Here is an 18,603-nt window from a genome sequence, read left to right on the forward strand (position 1 = left end):
TTTTTATTAGAGCTGAGCCCCAAGGATCAGCCCGGCTGAGCGGCACTCTAAGCTGCTCCCAGTGGCAGTTGTGGCAGTTAATAAATATTTGTCACGCATGGCTTTGGGTGCAGTGCAGCGACACATGGCCTCCTCCTTCCACGCCAAGCAGGCGGCAGACGGCAGACGGCAGCCGGCAGCCGGCAGGCAGCAGGCAGCAGGCAGCAGGCAGGACCTGTCTCTGGCACCTGCATTGCGTTGGAATTGGAACCGGACAGAGCTGAGCAGAGCTGAGCAGAACAGTGCCCGCTAGTGCACGGTAGTGTACGGCAGGCAGGGCATAGCAGCTTAGGCACGTGACAGCCATGAGCCGGGTGACCTCGTTGGGGTCGCCAGGATGTGGACTATTCCCACGACTTGTCACCTCTCGCACACTCGCACACACACACACACACGCACGCTCAATGTGACATGCAGCAACCGCAATAGTCGGTGTGCGGCCCCTTAGAGTGTATGTTGGTCAAAGTTGAATGCCTCTTGAATGCCCGAATGCCCGAATGGAATACCAATACCACAAAGGGAAGCCAGGCGGCAGCCACATTTTGCAGCCATTAATCAAATCTCCAATTAATTTGCCACAATTAATTGTAGTGATAATTTGAGGTTTCCCTTTACCTTTACCCTCCACCAAGCATCAGCCACGCTTTTAAAATCATCATCTCTATTTGCTTGGATACTCGATACCGGCTGAATACCGGCTGAATGCCGGCTGGAAACTGGCTGGATACTGCCTGCCTGCCTGGCGAAATGCAATTTGATTTTGGCTCGTAAATATGATGGAGCTTTAAGGATTTGCACCGCTTGGAGTCGGGGGCAAACCCTATTAGCAGGGAAGCAGGCAGACTGCCAGTCAGGAGGGAACATGCGCACGGCTTATCATTATTATTTTCCATCATTGTCGACATATAATCAGGTTCAATGACGAGTGCTCACCTGCTCCTGTTGCTCCTTTGGCCATCCAGACAGATGGGATAATAAATACAGTGAATGCCTGGAGCCGGGGCAGAGGCAGAGGCAGGAGCCGAGGCAGCTGTAGCAGCCTTTATGCAGTTGTGGCTCTTTATTGAAAAATGTGTGCACAATTCGAGAAATGCAGCTATGTTGGTGCTGCTGCTGGTGCTGGTGCTGGCCCTGGGCTGCCGCCAGAGCAGTCGATGCCGAAGCCAGACACAAATATCAAATATTATTGAGTGGAGCACGGAGCTCGGTGAAAGGTGAACCATTGATGGAGTGTCGGAGTGTAGAGACACCAACCCATCCCCATCCCATCCCTTCCCTTCCCGCCTGCCTGGCCTCCAATAACAGCGCTCGGGCGGGCAGGCAGGTTGCCGGTTGCCAGAGCAACCTCTCTACAACCGACCCTGCCCCGCCCTGCCCTGCCCACCGTTACCATAGCTGTGGTCCCTGGTTCTCCGGGGAGTGAACCAACTTTGTTTATAAACATTTCACGTTCAGCTTTGGTCCGTTCCCACAAATATTCCGCTGCTGCTCCAGCACCAGCACCAGCACCAGCTCCAGCTACAGTGAAAACTTTTACTATCAGAGAGAAAAGGATGATTTTTATTTGATATTTTTCCAAACAATGTCAGAGAAAAGTGTGCTCTGCTGTTCCGTGCTGTGCTGTTGCCTTTCCTATAAATTAAAACAAATACCAGCCAGACTAGAAATCGTGTTTCGTTGTGTTTGATTTGAATACCAGCTGTAGGATCCACACCACTCACATTTAAGGAGACAGCCTGAGAGATCCCTCGAGCACATACACCCAGCATCACCATGCAGAAGAAGATTGCCCCCGAACAGCGGCCGTTTTGCGACAAGCGTCTGCAGGATGACCGGGTGAGGAGGCGGCGCACAATGCACCTGGTGCACGTCTCGCAGGCGCTGAAGAAGACCGCCAAGCGTCCCCTCAACGACTGCCCCTTCTACAGCATGACCTACGGCTTCGATGAGCTGCCCCTAGATCCGGTGAAGGAGTTCCTGAAGGAGAAGATATGTAGGTATCGGCTGCGTAAATATCCCCAATCCGTACACCAATTGGCCTTCCACTCTCGGCTTCACAGCGCACTTGCAGAACGACAACATTGTGGGTCGCTGCAATCGCGAGTTCGACTTTCATTCGTACAACCTCGAATTCGTGAAGGATCACTACGACGAATGCGACGATGACAGCCTCCAGGAGCTCCAGCTGGAGGACATCGTCATGCCCGAACAGTTCGAGGCGCTGCGCGATGCCAAGGATCACACGTACAACTTCAATCAGCAGGGTGAGTGTGGCACGCACAACAGGATAGGGTTGGGATGGGAATGGGAATGGGAATGGGGACCAATTAAATTGAACAACATTTGCGCATTATCTCAGGCGTTTGGCTCGCTTCTGTGGCAGGGGCAGGGGCACGGGCAGAGCTCACGCTCGCGGGGGCTTAACCGACAAATTGCCAGACATTTTGCGTTATTCAATGAGTGAGAACTTTACCGCAAAAGCATAACACTTAATACTTTATTAAATGCGAAAAACATGCCCCGACAGGCAGCAGCGGCAAACAGCGGCAAACAGCAGCATCCTCCTAGCCTCCTATCCTCGTATCCTCCTGCTTTTTCCACAATTCCCCCGCTCGCGTTTTCCTCATTTCCGCCACCTGCTGCTGCGCTGCTGCTGTTCGTTGGAAAATTGTTCACCTGTAAACATAAAAATTCCAAACATTATCCTTTTAACATAAAATTTTATAACCGAAATGTGAAAAAAAAGGTAAAACCGAAAAACAAATGCGTATGACATTTATTTGAATATCCTTTGGGAGTGCAGGACGACGGCATCCGGTTGAGGCAGTGCCACGGGGATGTCAGGGGTGTCGTGGGTGACAGGGGGTGTCGGGGGGTGCCAGGTGTGGGAGCAGGGCAGGGCGCGGGGTCGAGTGACTCTACAACATGTTTATCATAGTGTTTTATTTAGCATTTACATGGACAATTTTTATGTCTGTCTCTTTTTTTGGTTCGACAATACCCTTCCAGGACGTGGCGGGACATGGGTTTCGGTATAAAACTTGAGATTGGGATCGAATTTGATGGGATTTCCCAAGGTATTCGGTGATCAGTCCAAAGAACACTCTCTTGCGGGAGATTTGGAAACCTTTCCCAAGTGAATATAGAAGATAGAACCCTCCATATTGTCCCCCTGAGCCACCAATATCTCTGTCATGAGACCCCAGCAAGGGGCATACCCCAGTCGCATACAGTCCCCTTCGAACCGTATCGCTCGTATCTCCCCCGGCTCGGTGTCTCGGCCCCTGGGTCATGGAGCGACTTTTGTCGCTAGTTTGTAATAAAAATGTTTCATTTTTGTGTCTAGTTTTTTAATATTTAATGCCGGGAATGGATGCTCCCCTAGCCGGCGGGGGGACTAATAGGAGGGCATGTTGCACAATGCCATAAAAGCGTGTTTTCGATAGAGAGGACATTAGCATAAAAATGTGACAGCCGCACCGATAGCCGCCACAGCGCGGAGGATGCTCATCCTCTGTCCATTCCTGCTCCCCAGAGGGGGCGGGGGGGGCATATTCTCTTTGTCTGTGTAGGTGTGTGTGTGTGTGTGTGTCCGAAATGGAAATTAATTTCAGTTTAATCATTTTAAAATTGAACTTTGCTGCCGTGACTTTTATTTAAAACAATTTTCATGTTGCACAAACAAGTTTATTTGCACTGCCTTTGAGGCGGGCCGCGACGGACAAAAAAGAAGCGGAGCGCGGGGTAAAAATCAAATTTGAAAAGTCCAGACAGACTCCTCTGTATGTGCACACACATAATATATACATATATCCTCCCGTATATATTGCACACACATATCAAGTCGATGGTCAAATATTAAATGACATTTTCAATTTTCATTTCATTTTATTGCATTTTTTTCCCTCAATATTTTCTGGTTTGTTTTCCCCCCTGGCTGCAGCCTGCAATCAATTTCCCTGGATTGACAAATGGATGACTGGCGGTAATAAATAATCGTTCATATTTACATAACGATGCATTATTTCAAATTTGACACCATCCCCGTCCCCCCCCCCTGCCCGTCCACCTATACACCGACTGCCCCCCCAGTGCGACCCAGTGAGCAGGAAATCTATGAAATGACCAGCCAACTGCTGGACCTGTACTGCCAGCGTCGTGTAAGGATCTTCTACTTTGATTGCGGGACCAAGTCCTCCTTGTGGACGAATCAGCTGAGACGGCAGCACGGCTCTCCCTCGGAATTGATTGCCGCCTACCGGTCGCCAGCCGCCAGACATATGCGGGTCAAGACGCTCCAGGAGAAGACCAAGAAGGAAAAGTTCAAGGCGGGAGACCCTTACGCACTGCGCACCCCAGAGGGCAAGTCCCACACTGTGACACAGTCCACTTTTTGCTACAGTTTCCGTACATTTTAGACTGCCGCAACGAGCTGATCCGGATGGGCAAGGTCATAGACAAGCTGATTGAGCCCGTGATCAAGGAGGCCGAGTACAACATTGGCCATGGCCAGCTCCAGTATCCCGATCCGCAGAGCTGCGCAGAAAAGCATAAAAAAGATCCAGACAGAGTGGGTGTTCCGTTTCGTTTCCGCTTATAGTCCTTATAATCCTTTTTGCAGAAAAAGCATCCCTGCAAAGTGGGCAAGAAGCTTATCTGTCGCGAGGATTTCATGACCAATGAGGAGTTTCTCTTTTGCCTCAAGAAAATGGAGGCCACGTGAGTGTCCCCCTGCCCCCTGCCACCTGCCACCTGCCCATCGTAGTACTGTATTCCTCGACTCCCTGCAGACGCTTCTCCTACATGTCGCCACTGCTGCCGGTGGATCCCGAGGAGCAGAAGCGCTCCATGATGATCAAATATCACAAGGCTCTGGACGAGGCCGACTCCAAGTTCACCTTGAAGATACAGAAGCGCTACAAGTGCCTAATGAGGAGTGTGAGTAAAGGGGGTTCCACGAGTAGATGATAGTTCCGGGGTGTACGTGTAAACGTGTCCACGTGTCGTACAAACAAATTCTGAATTATGCAAGGCATCCGAAAACACAAACCAAAAAAAAAAAGACAGTAAGAAAGAGGCAACAAAAATTGAAAGCCCAAATACCCGGCCCGCAATGAGACTCCCTGACCATAAGACCCATAAAAAACCCATCAAAAGTGAGCACCAGCCATGGATATAAATAAATTTTATCGTTGACTCCGTGGACTCCATGGACTCTGTGGACTCCACTCTTGACTGTGACTCGGAGGCCGAATCCGTGTCCATGTCCATGTCCATGCCGCTGTCCGAGGAGAGGAGGAGGCGCCTCCTCGTACATAAAAAATGATAATAATAAACTTAATACAAAGTAAATATGTGTGCGTGAGCGTGCGAGTAAATTAAGCTGGCCCCTCCCCCCCCCTGTCACACCATCCTCACTTTTTCCTGGGAACGTGCTTATAAAAATTATATAATTCATACCTCGTAAATATTATGGTGGTCGGAGGTTATGAATAACGTGATTAGTTGTTAAAAAAAAACAAAGAAAAAATCATAATAACGTGTGTGTGTGTGTGTGTGTGTGGGAGTGGGACTGGGAGGGGCGTGAATCACACCCAATTTGATGGAGAGGCCCTTAAACATTGTGAATCTGAATCTGACTCCTCTTTCGTTTCTGTTTTGCAGATTTCTATACTGCAGGTGGAGACATATCCATCGAGACTCATACGCAAGGCCCTGCGATTCATTGATGCCAAGTCCCCGTTGCTACGCGACGCCTGGAAATTCATACTCCACGAAGAGGTAAGTCCATGTCTGCGACTCCCAGAGTGTTCCGGAGTGTTCCGGAGTGGATGCGGAAGTGGCAGTGTCTCTGGCAGCGTCAACATTATTAGCAAAACTTAACTGGCGCTCGCTCGGGAGAACTTTTGCGCCGAAAAAGTTTCATCCTGGCAATGCGAGAGCATATTAAACACGCTCCTTCTCAGGAGGAGGAGGAGGAGGAGGGAATGGAATGAGATGAGATGACAAGTGACGGGGCGCGTGTTGATGTTTTGACGTGAGCGCCAAGAAAAGTTTGGCAGGGATATAAGCACCCAGCAGCCAGCAGCAGTCAAGCACTTGCCTGCTCCGACGGCAAATCAGTGCCCGAGTGCGAGGCGGCTTAATGAGCATTAGCCAGATACACACACACACGCACACCACACACGCACACCACACAAACACACAGCTGTCGAAAGGTATCTCGTCCCATTCCACACTTAATCCTTAACCCAGAAAAACGCCACAAGCGCCAGGGGGAAAGTTTCGAATTAGTTCTCCTTTCCCTTTCCTTTTCCCTTTCGCTTTCCTTTTCCCTTTCCCTTGTCGCTTTCCCCGAAGAATCGAAGGCAGGAACCATGTCTAATCAACTCATTTACAGCAACATTGGCCCGACCTGCCGCCAGAAGTTATATTAATGGATTACCTGTTCGTGGGAGACCGCGGCGTGCGCCCCGACGTGGCCATTCTCATCATCGTGTGCCTCATCGATCTGCAGGAGGACTTTCGCTACCACGTCAAGCGCACGTTCCTCCGCTACCTGCTGCAGTGAGTGGAGTGGCATCGGCTCTAAGGCCCCCCAATTACACATGCTCCCCTGACACATGCTTCACAGATCGACGATGGAGCGACGACGCCTGCAGCTGGAAATGGACCCGCCCGACTATCCCATGCTCATCATCGTGCCGCCGGTGCCCTGGCGCTCCAATCTGCTGATGGGCAAGAGCCGCATATGCGAGCTGCTCATGATCTCCCATCCGGCCGTGCAGGCTCTGAATCGACTCTGGTACGATCTGTACGATGATCTGGTGGTGGTGGACCTGGCCCAGCTGCTGCTGGCCCAACAGCCCCTGGATGCCGACACCGTCTGTGACTTCATCCAGAAGAGCTGTGCCGACGTCAGGGATGTAAGTGGACCACCAAGACTTTGCGCGCGAAGATTGACATTGACCTAGTTCCCTTTCTAGTTGCTCCTGACCGACTGGCTGCCGCGCTGTGCGGATCTGATGAACGACATGCGTGTCACGTGGAGGGAAATGGTGCCCATGTTCGGGAAATACGGCGGAAGGGCGGCCATCCTCTTCCACTGCATTCACGCTCTGATGTCGCGGCACCTGAACGGCCTGATCACCAAGAGCATCAACTACCTGTTCAAGGTGCTGTGCGCCTACAAGGGTGGCAACAACATCGATAAGTACTCCATGTTCGATCCGAACCTCCGTCGCACGCCCATGATGACGCTGATCGTGTCCGTGGTGGGCGCCCACTTCGACAACGATCCCATCGAGATGGGTCCCGGCGTCCGTCCGCATGCGAATATCTATGTGTTCGATGACGACGACGCCGACCCCTTCCAGCAGCCGTTGATCAATGTCTTTGTGGACATGTCGCCCGAGGTGGACGACGTGGCCCAGTTCGAGATGGACCACGACCACAAGCTGTACATGTATCCGTACATGAACGAGCTGCCGCGCATCTTTACGGAAAACTTCAAGTCCATACTGGCCGTGGGCTATGAAATACCACGCCTCGAGTTCATCATGTCCGGCGGAGGTGAGTCGGTGCGGTGGTGCCACCAATTTCACTCGCATTCAACGGATTTCCTTCTCTATAGATCCCGAAGCCAAGGGTTTCCTGCAATTCATCGACGAGGATCACGATGATTTCATAGATCTTTGCCAGAAGGTCGAGGACATTGTCAAGATGAATTGGCGCGGCGTCCACGTCTATCTGAAGCCCATCTACAAGTACTACTACGGACTGTTCCAGAAGCTGATCTTGCCCATGGTGGAGAAGACTTGGACGGATAATGTGTTGCCCGATTTGGTGGTGAGTAGCAGTAGGCCTCCACTGCACTCCACACCACTCCCCTCCCTGGTCCGTGCCTTTAGGGCTCTGTCGTCTAGCAATGGATTTAATTATTTATTTCGATTTGATTATACGCAATGATGCGTAGAATTAACATAAAATTTCATTATGCAATATTAATAGACTGCTGACAGACAGGACAGGGCAGGCGGCAGGGAGATTCGGAGGCTGTTGGAATGGGAGGCTGGTGGGATGGTGGCAAAAGTGCCTGGCAATTTGTGTAATTTGACAAGAGTTCCACCTTGTCTGCATGCCTTCAACCATCCGCCTACCATCCGCCGTCCATCAGATTTGTGATTTCTCGATTTCCTGATTTGTTCTCTAGGATATGTAGCAGGCACCATGCATTGTTTAATTATGACTCTGCCTCCAAGCGGACTTCCTCCCAGCTCGACGACTGTTGACTGTACAAATTTTGGCATCTGTCTGTACTTAGACAATCAGTGCATTAACGATGATGGCAGTGACAGGTTCACAGGCTCACAGGCTCACAAGCTCTGCTCCGCTCTGCTCGGTCGTCCTTCATCCGCCCAATTAACCCCTTCCGTTCGATGGCCCCCAGGCAGCCATTGCCACTGCCACTCTGCCACTCTGCCACTCCGGCACTCCACCACTCCGCCACTCCACCACTCTGCCACTACAGTTTGCTTGTTCGCATTCATTAAGTTTTATGAAACGACCGACAATTTCCTCTTCTCTCGATTCGTCGGTTCTGGTTCTGGTTCTGGTTTGCGTTTGGGTTTTTTGTGCAATTTATATAAAATAAAAATTACTTCCGACTGCGAATGCAGCAGCAACGGGCCCGGCCCGGCCCGGCCCGTGTCCGTTTCCATGTCCGTTCATGCATGTAATGCGAGTGCGTCTCGGTCCACACACGAATGGAGTGTATAGTGGATAGTGGATCAGTGGTGCACGCATCAACAGGGGTTTGGGTTTGGGTATGCGGTTGCATGTGTTGCATACTGATTGCTGACATTCGACTGTGCCGTGGGGTTAGGAACTCTAACATTTACAATTAAAATTAACAAGTTTTCGACAGAGCCCGAAACCCCCGTGAAATGCATCGAACAATATTGATTGCAAATCAGAGATAAAATTGGATAAAAGCTATACATATGTATTTTTAATCTAAGCACTCTCTCCCTCCCCCTCTCTTACATGTGTGTGTGTGTGTGTGTGTGTGTATATACTAAAACCCCTCTCCAAACTGGCCACTCCACCGCCCCTGGGTCCGGGTGTCCCTTTCTTCCTGTCTCCCAACAGGTTGTCCAAGAGCTATTGAAAAAACTGCGAGCCGTGAGCGATACGACCTATTATCTGCGCGATTTCATCCCGCTGAACCTGTTCATGCTGGACAACCGACATGTGAAGCTAACGCTGCGGATGTATGTCCAGAGTATCTACGATTTCATAATTGATTTTTATAAAGCCCTCAATTGGAACGAGAACCGAGCGTAAGTACCGCGTGGCATACCCTGGAATCGGTGCAGAGGGGCAGATTGCCGGCTGCCGGTTGCCGATTGCCGATTGCATCAGCTAAATGAAGTGCAAGTGCTCTTTCACTTAACTTTTATGCTGACTCCTCCACTGACTGCCACTTAATAGATAACTTTTCCATATGTGTGTGCATCCGCTCACCCCGCTCACCCGTTCACCCGTTCACCCGCTCACCTGCTCACCTTATCGTTTTTTTTTTATTTTTATTTTTGTTTCTGCCACTTCAGCATCTGCGAGGAGCTGGAGGAGATGTCCATGAAGGCCGGCGAGAGGCCGGAGGAGACACCAGAGGTGGTGGCCCTGCAGAACTACATCAACGAGTGTCGGGAGATGCGCATATTTGCCATAAAGGATGAAATCAAGAACGTGTTGAAGCGCGTCGTCTTCCTGCTGACACACACATACCTGACCAGTGAGTGCATGAATGCAGCCCCAACTCGAACCCGAACCCGAACCCCAACACCAACCCTTGGAGCCTCTGCTTCTGGGTCTGCTGTTTGTGCAGCTGCCCAAGCGAGTCCTGCAATGGTCTGGTCCTGGTCTACCTCTCACTCCATCTCTCCATCTCTCCATCTCACCAGTTAGGGTTTTGTTTGCTTTAGACACTGTTTGCCCATGGGTGGGCAGTGGGGCGGTGTACAGTAGTACAGTAGTACAGCAGCAGTCTCTCGCTTAACATAATTAACCTCAACTAACAAGCAGAGAGGAGTCTACTAATTGGTTTTATAATTACTTGCGGTGAGACACACCAAACATTGAGCTCCGTTAAAACCCCCGAAAATGCAACATAATGAGCTTAACAAATTCATGAATGTGTGAAAGTTGCTTTGACAACCGACAAATGCAGACAGGCCCAGGCCCAGGCCCAGGCCCAGGCCCCCGCAGAACTCTCTTCATCTCAGACAATTGCGAGTTATCGTCAAGTGTCGAGTCGTGTGTGTATCTTTTGGATAGCTGCTACAATGTCTGCGTGTGTGTGTGTGTGGCTTACACGGCTGTAAGCAGATGTAGATACAGATAGGACTTGTCGGGGGCCCATACAGTTACAGGACTCTCGTAACGTACATCTAATTAATTAGTTTGTTCCGAAAAAGAAGCACTCGCGCAGCCAATTAATTAAGAGTTAAGCGCAGTTAATTAGCAATGTGTACCAATTCGAAAGAGGGCTAGAGCCAGAGCGAGATGGAGATGGAGAGAGAGAGAGAATCCTCCAGTCATCCTTCAGTCTAGTCATGGTCTCATCTGTATCCTCCTTCTACTGCTGCTGCTGCTGCTGCTGCTGCTGCTGCTGCTACCAACAGGCGACGAAATCCATCTGAATACACGCACATTTATCCTGCCCGGTGAACTGGAGGAGGTCCTGGATCTCAGTGCCGCCCGACTGGCGGTGGTCCGTGATAATCTGGAGCTGGCCTTGCGGTAAGTGAAATGCAGATTATATACAGATCCCCTGATGCTAAGCTGACACGACATTCCATTCCGCGCCATTGGCCTACAGCGAGCGGCGGGCAGAGTTCGAGAAGCTTCTCGCCCAGGAGAAGCGGACGATGGACGGGTTCCGCATTCGCGAAATCCGCGATGTGCTCACCCTGGAGGAGCTCAAGGAGCGGGTGGATACGGTCGATATGCTCTTCACGACCATCGAGGTGAGCAGAAAGGACGACAAACCATCGTCAAACTAGTCCTAATCGTTGTTCGCAAAAAACAGAATCTAAGCCGCGAGGCAAAGGCCATCAATGTGGAGGAGACCCTGCTGCAAATCGATGTGTCCGCCTTCCCCCTGCTGGCGGAGATCATTGAGAAAATGGAACCCATCGAGAAGCTGTGGAAGACATCCTACGAATTCGAAAAGGATTATCTTATTTGGTAAGCGACTGGCGACATTTGAGCCCATTGCAATTATACTTTCGGACTGCAAAACGGAGGACTTCACCAGGCGCTCCTCTGGCGCAAGTGTGGCGCAAAATATTTGTCCACATCCGAGCCATCATTTCCACTGGCATTGCCCTGCACGCAAATCCCAATACCAATTCCAAGAGCCGATTCCGATTCCGATTCCGACTCCAATTCCTATTCCAATTCCTATTCCGATTCCTATTCCTATCCCCATGCGAAAATGCCAGCACAAAGTTGAGTTCAAGTGCGGCGTAAAAATAGTCCGATTTTGAGCTACGACGAGTGCCCAAGGGCCCAGGGCCTGGCCAGCTTATGATGCTTGCCACTATTCTCTACTCCAGGGAGAGCAGAGCTGCAGCTCCTCCCGCTCCCATTTTTTTTTTGTGTGTGTTGCTTGTGTACTTCTATTTACATCTCTTCTCGGTGTCCTTGCAGGATGTTCGAGCGCTTCGAATGCCTTAATGCGGATGGCGTGCGGGAGCAAGTGGAGAATATGCACAAGGTAAGTAGTTGCAAGTCGGAAGTTGTCATGCCGAGCCATGCCATGGCCATGGCCATGGCAGGGAGTCATCGCCAGAAGCTGGCGGAAATAAAAACTAGCAACGACCGACAAAGTTTGAGCTGTTGTCGGATTTCTATAGCTCCTCCACTGGCCATCCATGCATGGCTCTCCGGCTTTAGTTCCCAATCCTGTCGCTCTCCTCCCTTTGTGTCTCTATGTCCATCCAGCTGTCTGTCTCGTGTGTCGTTTTGTCTGTCTGTCTGTCTGTCTGTCTGTCCGTCTGTAAGCCAATGTAGCAACTAAAATGCAACTAAAAACCTCAAGCCACCTCGGGCGGCAGCAGCAGCAGCAGCAGCAGCAGCAGCAGCAATACTACTACGGACTAGCCGGGCCATCAGCAGCAGCACAAAAAAAGAAAGTTCCACTTGGCAGCCGAAAAGTATGCAAGGAAAAAATGCCCAACATATTTGGCGGCTGCTTCGGAAGCCAAGTCCCAGCAGTCCCGACTGGCATGGTTGGGGTTGGGGTTGGGGCTGGGGCTGGGGCTGGGGCTGTGTCCCTCTGGGGTCAGCAGGGCTGAAAAAAAGCTGCCACAAAGGCGCACAAGGAAAGTCAGTTGAATTGAATTTTTCGGCACAGCTGAAGCGGCAAAGTGGGGACGCAAGAGACCCCTTAAAAATGAAATAAAAAAAAACAAAACAAAAACGAGTACAACAACAAGAAAGGAAGCCTCAAATACCCTCATTGAAAACCTGTTTAAAAGCATATCTTTCTTATGGCTAGAGAAACATATCCTGCATATCCTCCATTATCCACTTATCGTCCTGTTCTGTCGCCGGTACCCCCTCCTGCAGATAATGTACAAGCTGTCCCGCCAGTTGGCCTACAATCCGGTGGCCAAGCGGGCCGCCGAACAGATGCGCATGAAAATCGAAAAGTTCCGCATCTACTTGCCCGTTCTGGACTCGATTTGCCGCCACGGACTGGAGAAGCGGCACTGGGACCAGATATCACAGATACTGGGACGCAAGGTTAACCCGAAGCTGTTCCCCTCGCTCAAGGACATGATCGACGTGGACATCATGAGCATACTGCCGCAGCTGGAGGAGATTGCGAATGCGGCGGGCAAGGAGTACGACCTGAACCTGGGCCTGAAGAACATGCAGGCGGACTGGCGGGATGTGATGTTCGAGGTGCTGCAGTACCGCGACTCGGACACGCACATCCTCGCGAGCATCGACGACATACAGACGCTGCTGGACGACCACATTATGCGGACGCAGGCCATGAAGCGATCGCCCTTCATTGTGGCCCTCGGCTCCAAGGCGGACGACTGGGAGGCCCGGCTGCTGCTCATCCAGAACATCATCGATGCCTGGACCCAGGTGCAGGTCACGTGGATGTATCTGGAGCCCATCTTCAGCTCTGAGGACATCATGCGACAGATGCCGCTCGAGGGACGCAACTTCAAGGCCGTGGACAAGACCTGGCGCCGGATCATGAAGAATACGATCAAGGACCGCCATGTGATGGCGGCCACCGAGTACCCGGAAATGCTGGAGATCTTCACCAAGGCCATCGAGGATCTGGAGACGGTCCAGAAGGGCCTCAACACGTATCTGGAGCAGAAGCGTTTGTTCTTCGCCCGCTTCTTCTTCCTGTCCAACGATGAACTGCTGGAAATCCTGTCCGAGACGAAGGATCCCATGCGGGTCCAGCCGCACTTGAGGAAGTGCTTCGAGGGGGTGAGTAGGGCTCCCCAGCTCCCCAGGGATATTCCCTTTCCATCCTTATGGTTTCTTCTCTGTTGATTAGATTGGCACTCTCACCTTTGACGACCAAATGGAGATCACGGAGATGATTAGCGACGAGGACGAGCGCGTTGCCCTTGTGCGCAAAATCAATCCCCAGGCGGCCAATGTAAGACACTGGTGCCTGCCACCTGCCACCTGCCCCGTGCCTCCTGTGCCGGATGTTTCGCTGATGATTTCCCGTTTTTGCAGGGCCTCGTCGAAATCTGGCTGAAGGAGGTGGAGATGGTGATGCTGGAGAGCGTGAAGGAGCAAATGCGCGAGGCCTGGGAGGACTATTCGATGGTGGAGCGCATTTCGTGGGTGGTGTCCTGGCCCGGACAGGTGGTCCAGGGCATTTCCTGCATGGCCTGGACCTATGAGGTGAGCAGGACGATTCCTTTTTGCAATAAAAACCGCGATAACCGCAAGGGTCTCATCTCTGGGACCAACAAATGTCCATCAGTTGGCTGTCAGACGAGAGAGCCGTCTCTCAGTGGTTCTGACAGTGAGATTAGCTCATGGTCCCAGGTCCCAGCTCATCAGGCGCCCTGCCTCTTCCCTGCCTCTCTCTCTCTCTCTCTCTCTCTCTCTCTGTCTCTCTCTTTGCTTTGTGGAGCATTTCCCTTTTGGGCTTTGACTTTGAGAGAAGTTTTCTCGCTCTCAGCTCCTTTGCGGCAGCGAAATTGCAAATCATATTTTACTTCATATTCGCTGCCTTTGCTGCAGTTTCTCACAGACTTTATGCTCTTCATTTCGCTTGTTTCCTGCAGGTGGAGGAGGCCATCGAGACGAAGGCGCTGCCGGCCTATTTGGAGAAGTCCAATAGCCAGATTGCCGACCTGGTGCAGCTGGTGCGAACGGATCTGCAGGCGGGCGTACGGATTGCAGTGGAGGCGTTGATTGTCCTGGATGTTCACGGTTAGTGAACGGCGGGATTACCGATTACCCTCTGCCAGTGGCTTAATCTCTGGCCAATCTTTTGTTGCAGCACGCGACGTGGTCAAGTATCTCACGGATACGAAGGTGGCCAACATACAGGACTTTGATTGGATCTCCCAGCTGCGCTACTACTGGAAGGTCGATGACAGTGAGTGGCCGTCCACATTCGCATTCGCATCCACATTCCATCGCATAAATCATCATTGTTCTACATTTCAACGTTTCCACAGAAAGCGAGGATTGGGTGTGCGTCAGTATGGTGGTCACAGATGTTAAATATGGCATGGAATATCTGGGGAATCTGCCCCGCTTGGTGGTCACTCCACTAACGGATCGCTGCTACCGGTGGGTACTCCTCTTCCACCTCCACCTCCACTCCCTTTCCCTGCTCTTAGTTCTCTCTCTCTATCTCGCTCTCTTTTTATGGAAATATCCAAAATATTAATTGACAAACCGTTGCGAAAGCAGCTGTCTGTGTGTGTGTGTGTGTGTGTGCTTCACCCCTCTCTATTCCCCCATCCCCCTGAGTCCTAAAGTCAGGAACGTTTATTGGAAAAATATTTATTTTATTTCGGTGCATTTTAAATTTATTTTCATTTTTCAAACAAAACGTAAAAATACGCAAAAAAAAAAGGAGCTGAAAACCTTTTTGATGTTTAAGCTGCTACCGTGCCGTACGACAAACACACACGCATACAAAATAATGCCAACAATAACCAGGCGGGGACCTGGACCTGGGTCCGGGCCTGGGCCTGGACCTGGAAGAGAGACCAGGCAGGACACACAGGCTGGCTGGCAGGACACACAGGCTGTAGGCAGGCCGTGCCGTGCCGTCGCTGGCAAGCTGGCAGAAAGGACATTTTAATGGGGTTTCCGATAAAACTTTTATATTAAACAAATAAATCAATGTTGGACAGTTTTTCACACAAACACAACAGCACACACACACACACATGTATCGATAGTTAAAAAACGAATAGGAAGGGGCCAGGGGGGGGGAGGAAACAGACAAACAAAAAAATTGAAACCGAATATATAGATATTTCGTCGTATGGCTATGGACGGAAAAGCTAAAAAATATATGCGCACAGGCCAACATTGAACCCCACCAATCTCCCCCCCCCCTCGCCCAACGAAGTGGGTGCCCTGCCAATATGATAAAAATATGAACTGAAAGCAAAACAAGCAGCGGCTGAAATTTATGAAAATATATGTAGTAATCCATGGGAATGGGTCTCGAGGCGGGCAATGCCCTAGAAAAAGTGTCAAAGGATAGGCATTTTGTAGATTTTAGGGGCGAGGGTGGGCAGGGTGGGAGTTTCAAGTTTAATATTCAGAATACAAAGAGTAAAAGTATTCATTTTTTGGAATGAATAGTGTTGATATTCAGTGGAAATATTTGGCAATAATTTATAACTAGATAGATCTTTTATGGCGCGAAATATCGATGAATAAATAATGAATGGTGGATGGATTTGTAAACGACTTATCGCCTTATCATTGCTTAATGATAAGAAGGTTTCGGATAGCACAAATACATATCTGAAAAGACACCTAAACTTGAGATAAATATACATGTATATTCTTTATTCAATAATCAATCCATCGGTAGTACATGCTTCTCGACTCTTGGCAGAAGTGTCTCTTTGTGACTGCTTCCCCCCTTGGCTGGCATACCCGATGATGGCCCAGTCCATATACCCCTTTTAGGGCATAATTCCCAGCGATTCCGAGAGCTGGACAAAGCCATGGTGGCAGGAGGGCACAGAGAAAATAGCCATAAATGACAATTTTTTAAGCTGCTGCCCGTGAGAAATGTGAAAAAATGTAAAATAGATATTAAAAGCATGCAGCACGGCCTTCTCCGCCTCCGCCTCCGCCTCCGCCCCCACCCTGCTTTCCTGCTGCTGCAGAACCTCGACTATTTTCTAATTCCCCGTTTTCTCTGTGCAGCACTTTGATGGGCGCCCTCAAGCTGTGCCTGGGCGGGGCGCCCGAAGGACCCGCCGGCACTGGCAAGACCGAGACCTGCAAGGATCTGGCCAAGGCGGTGGCCAAGAAGTGTGTGGTCTTCAACTGTTCCGATGGCCTGGACTACAAGGCGCTGGGCAAGTTCTTCAAGGTGAGTGAAGCTCCCACACAGCAACAGCAACAACAACAACAACAACAACAACAGGGTTCTCTATCAAAAGCGTCGCACTGTCTGCGATGTGGCCTGCTCTATTGCTCGACGGCTTGGCTTTCTAATTGATGGCCGAAAAGAGAATCAAGAGTCAAGAGCATTAATCAGGCAAAGAACTCGTCTGGATGCGGCGGCACACACGCAACAATCGTTGAGCACTCATAGATGTGGCTATGAGTGCGAGTGTGAGTGTGAGTGTGAGTGTGAGTGTGGGCAAGTCGGTTAATTTGCCACACGCTGAGTTCTTCATGTCAGACACAATGGAGCCGCCGAGTCGGGGCTTCCCTTCCTGCTTCCCTTTGCCCCCACACACCAGAGCCGGCGTCCGAGTGTGGGTGTATCTGTGTGTTTATTGAAATTTATGCAGCATTCGGGATAATCGCATTTGCCCGGACCGTTGACTAATTAGCCAGTTTGTGAAAGTAATGGGCCGCGCAGCCCCCTGCTCTACTCTGCCCCGCGCTGCCCTGCGCTGCCGGACTTTCGTGCAGGTCCCACTTAAGGTTTATGCAAATTTTTATTTACAGGTCGTTAACCGAGAGCAGAGTCCTATTCACTGCCCTCCACTCTCTCCCTATGCCCTCACGCACATCTTAAGTGGGTGCTGAAATCTTGTCGTAAAATTTATGTATAGGCTATAATCGCTTAATACGCTCACACGGCTAATTGCATAATAGTTTTAAGCCACGTTCTCTGGCGGGTGGTGGGGGGCGGGGGGGGATACACACCGTAGATCAGGCAAACTTCAAGCTCATTTGCATGGGATTTCTATTAATATCGAGAGGAGAGTGGAGAGGGGAGAGAGGAGAGCAGAGCAGTGGAGAGCAAAGAGGAGCGACTACTTTTGTGGCCAGGCAGGCAGGCAGCTTTGTGTAGTTTTTGTCGCATGGGGTCCATAAATTGGGTTCTCAGTTCTCAATTCCCAATTTAAATTAATGAATTTATGCGATTGCCGACCACTTGGAGTTGAGTGGAGCGGAGCGGAGTGGGGGGGAGGGGAGTGTTTAACATTTGTTTATTCTTTTTTATTGCTTAATTTGGTTTGCGGCTCATCCAAGCAACGACTCGAATGATCATTCGATGATAATGATGCCCCCCATCTGGTCTAGTTTTAGAAAGTCGTTCTCCGTCTGTGCCGTGTGCCGTGTGGCGTGTGGCGTGTGGCGTGCGGTGTGGATGATGATGACTGTCGTTATTCTGTTCTAATAATCTCTAGGAAGTATCCGTATACCATTACTGCCACTCTCCTCCTTCCACCCTCCGCCCAACAGACAGACAGACAGACTTTTGCTTTGTTGCTGGAGGAATGTCTCTGGGCAGGGGAGGAGGTAACAATGTTGCGACAATAAAATAATTTGCAATTGACAGAATATTCGAAATATGCCAAAGCAATTTCTGCATCTTTGTGCCACACAGAGAGAGAGAGTGTGGGAGAGAGAAGTAATCGTAAATAAATTAAATGCAAATAAAATGGCCACAACAATGGCAGAGAACTGTAGTCCGGAGTCCGGAGTCCGTAGACCGGAGTCCGTCCGCCTGTGTGGCATGCGGCATCCACAATGCCACGCACCAAACAAAAGGCGCATCCAATGGATGGCAAAAAGTTATCGCAGCTGTAGAAGCACAGCCAGGAGCAGGACATGGGACAGGACAGGGGCCAGGACGGGGGTCAGGACGGGGGCCAGGACGGGGCGTTGGGTTAGCTGGCAATGCCGCCGCCAAACCACTCTGTGGATGGAGTTCAAAGTGTGCTCTGTGCCACTTTTTTGTTGTTGTTTTTTTTCTTTGCTCTTTGCCGGGTTCCATTCGACGGCATCCACTCGCGCTTCCTCTGGACAAACAAAGTCCTAACACAACACTAGCTCCTC

General features: G+C 50.6%; 1 protein-coding gene across 1 annotated transcript in view; it reads left to right on the plus strand.

The window, feature by feature from the left end:
* The first annotated feature begins 1,719 nt into the window (after window positions 1–1,719).
* The window catches only part of LOC6599888 (dynein heavy chain 3, axonemal), a 35,263-nt gene continuing 18,379 nt past the window's right edge, over window positions 1,720–18,603 (plus strand). The window contains 24 exon segments of the mRNA XM_026991615.1: window positions 1,720–2,032; window positions 2,100–2,303; window positions 3,983–4,024; window positions 4,132–4,401; window positions 4,458–4,758; window positions 4,830–4,977; window positions 5,704–5,820; window positions 6,440–6,606; window positions 6,674–6,965; window positions 7,026–7,611; window positions 7,673–7,887; window positions 9,190–9,380; window positions 9,651–9,835; window positions 10,725–10,842; window positions 10,922–11,069; window positions 11,132–11,289; window positions 11,755–11,821; window positions 12,676–13,566; window positions 13,637–13,741; window positions 13,825–13,995; window positions 14,385–14,532; window positions 14,603–14,701; window positions 14,784–14,898; window positions 16,507–16,675. Of these exon segments, the coding sequence (XP_026847416.1) occupies window positions 1,813–2,032; window positions 2,100–2,303; window positions 3,983–4,024; window positions 4,132–4,401; window positions 4,458–4,758; window positions 4,830–4,977; window positions 5,704–5,820; window positions 6,440–6,606; window positions 6,674–6,965; window positions 7,026–7,611; window positions 7,673–7,887; window positions 9,190–9,380; window positions 9,651–9,835; window positions 10,725–10,842; window positions 10,922–11,069; window positions 11,132–11,289; window positions 11,755–11,821; window positions 12,676–13,566; window positions 13,637–13,741; window positions 13,825–13,995; window positions 14,385–14,532; window positions 14,603–14,701; window positions 14,784–14,898; window positions 16,507–16,675 (5,127 nt within the window). The 5' untranslated portion in view covers window positions 1,720–1,812.

Source organism: Drosophila persimilis, unplaced genomic scaffold (assembly GCF_003286085.1).
Source record: "Drosophila persimilis strain 14011-0111.01,24,50 unplaced genomic scaffold, DperRS2 tig00000676-arrow-arrow-pilon, whole genome shotgun sequence".
Lineage (NCBI taxonomy): Eukaryota > Metazoa > Arthropoda > Insecta > Diptera > Drosophilidae > Drosophila > Drosophila persimilis.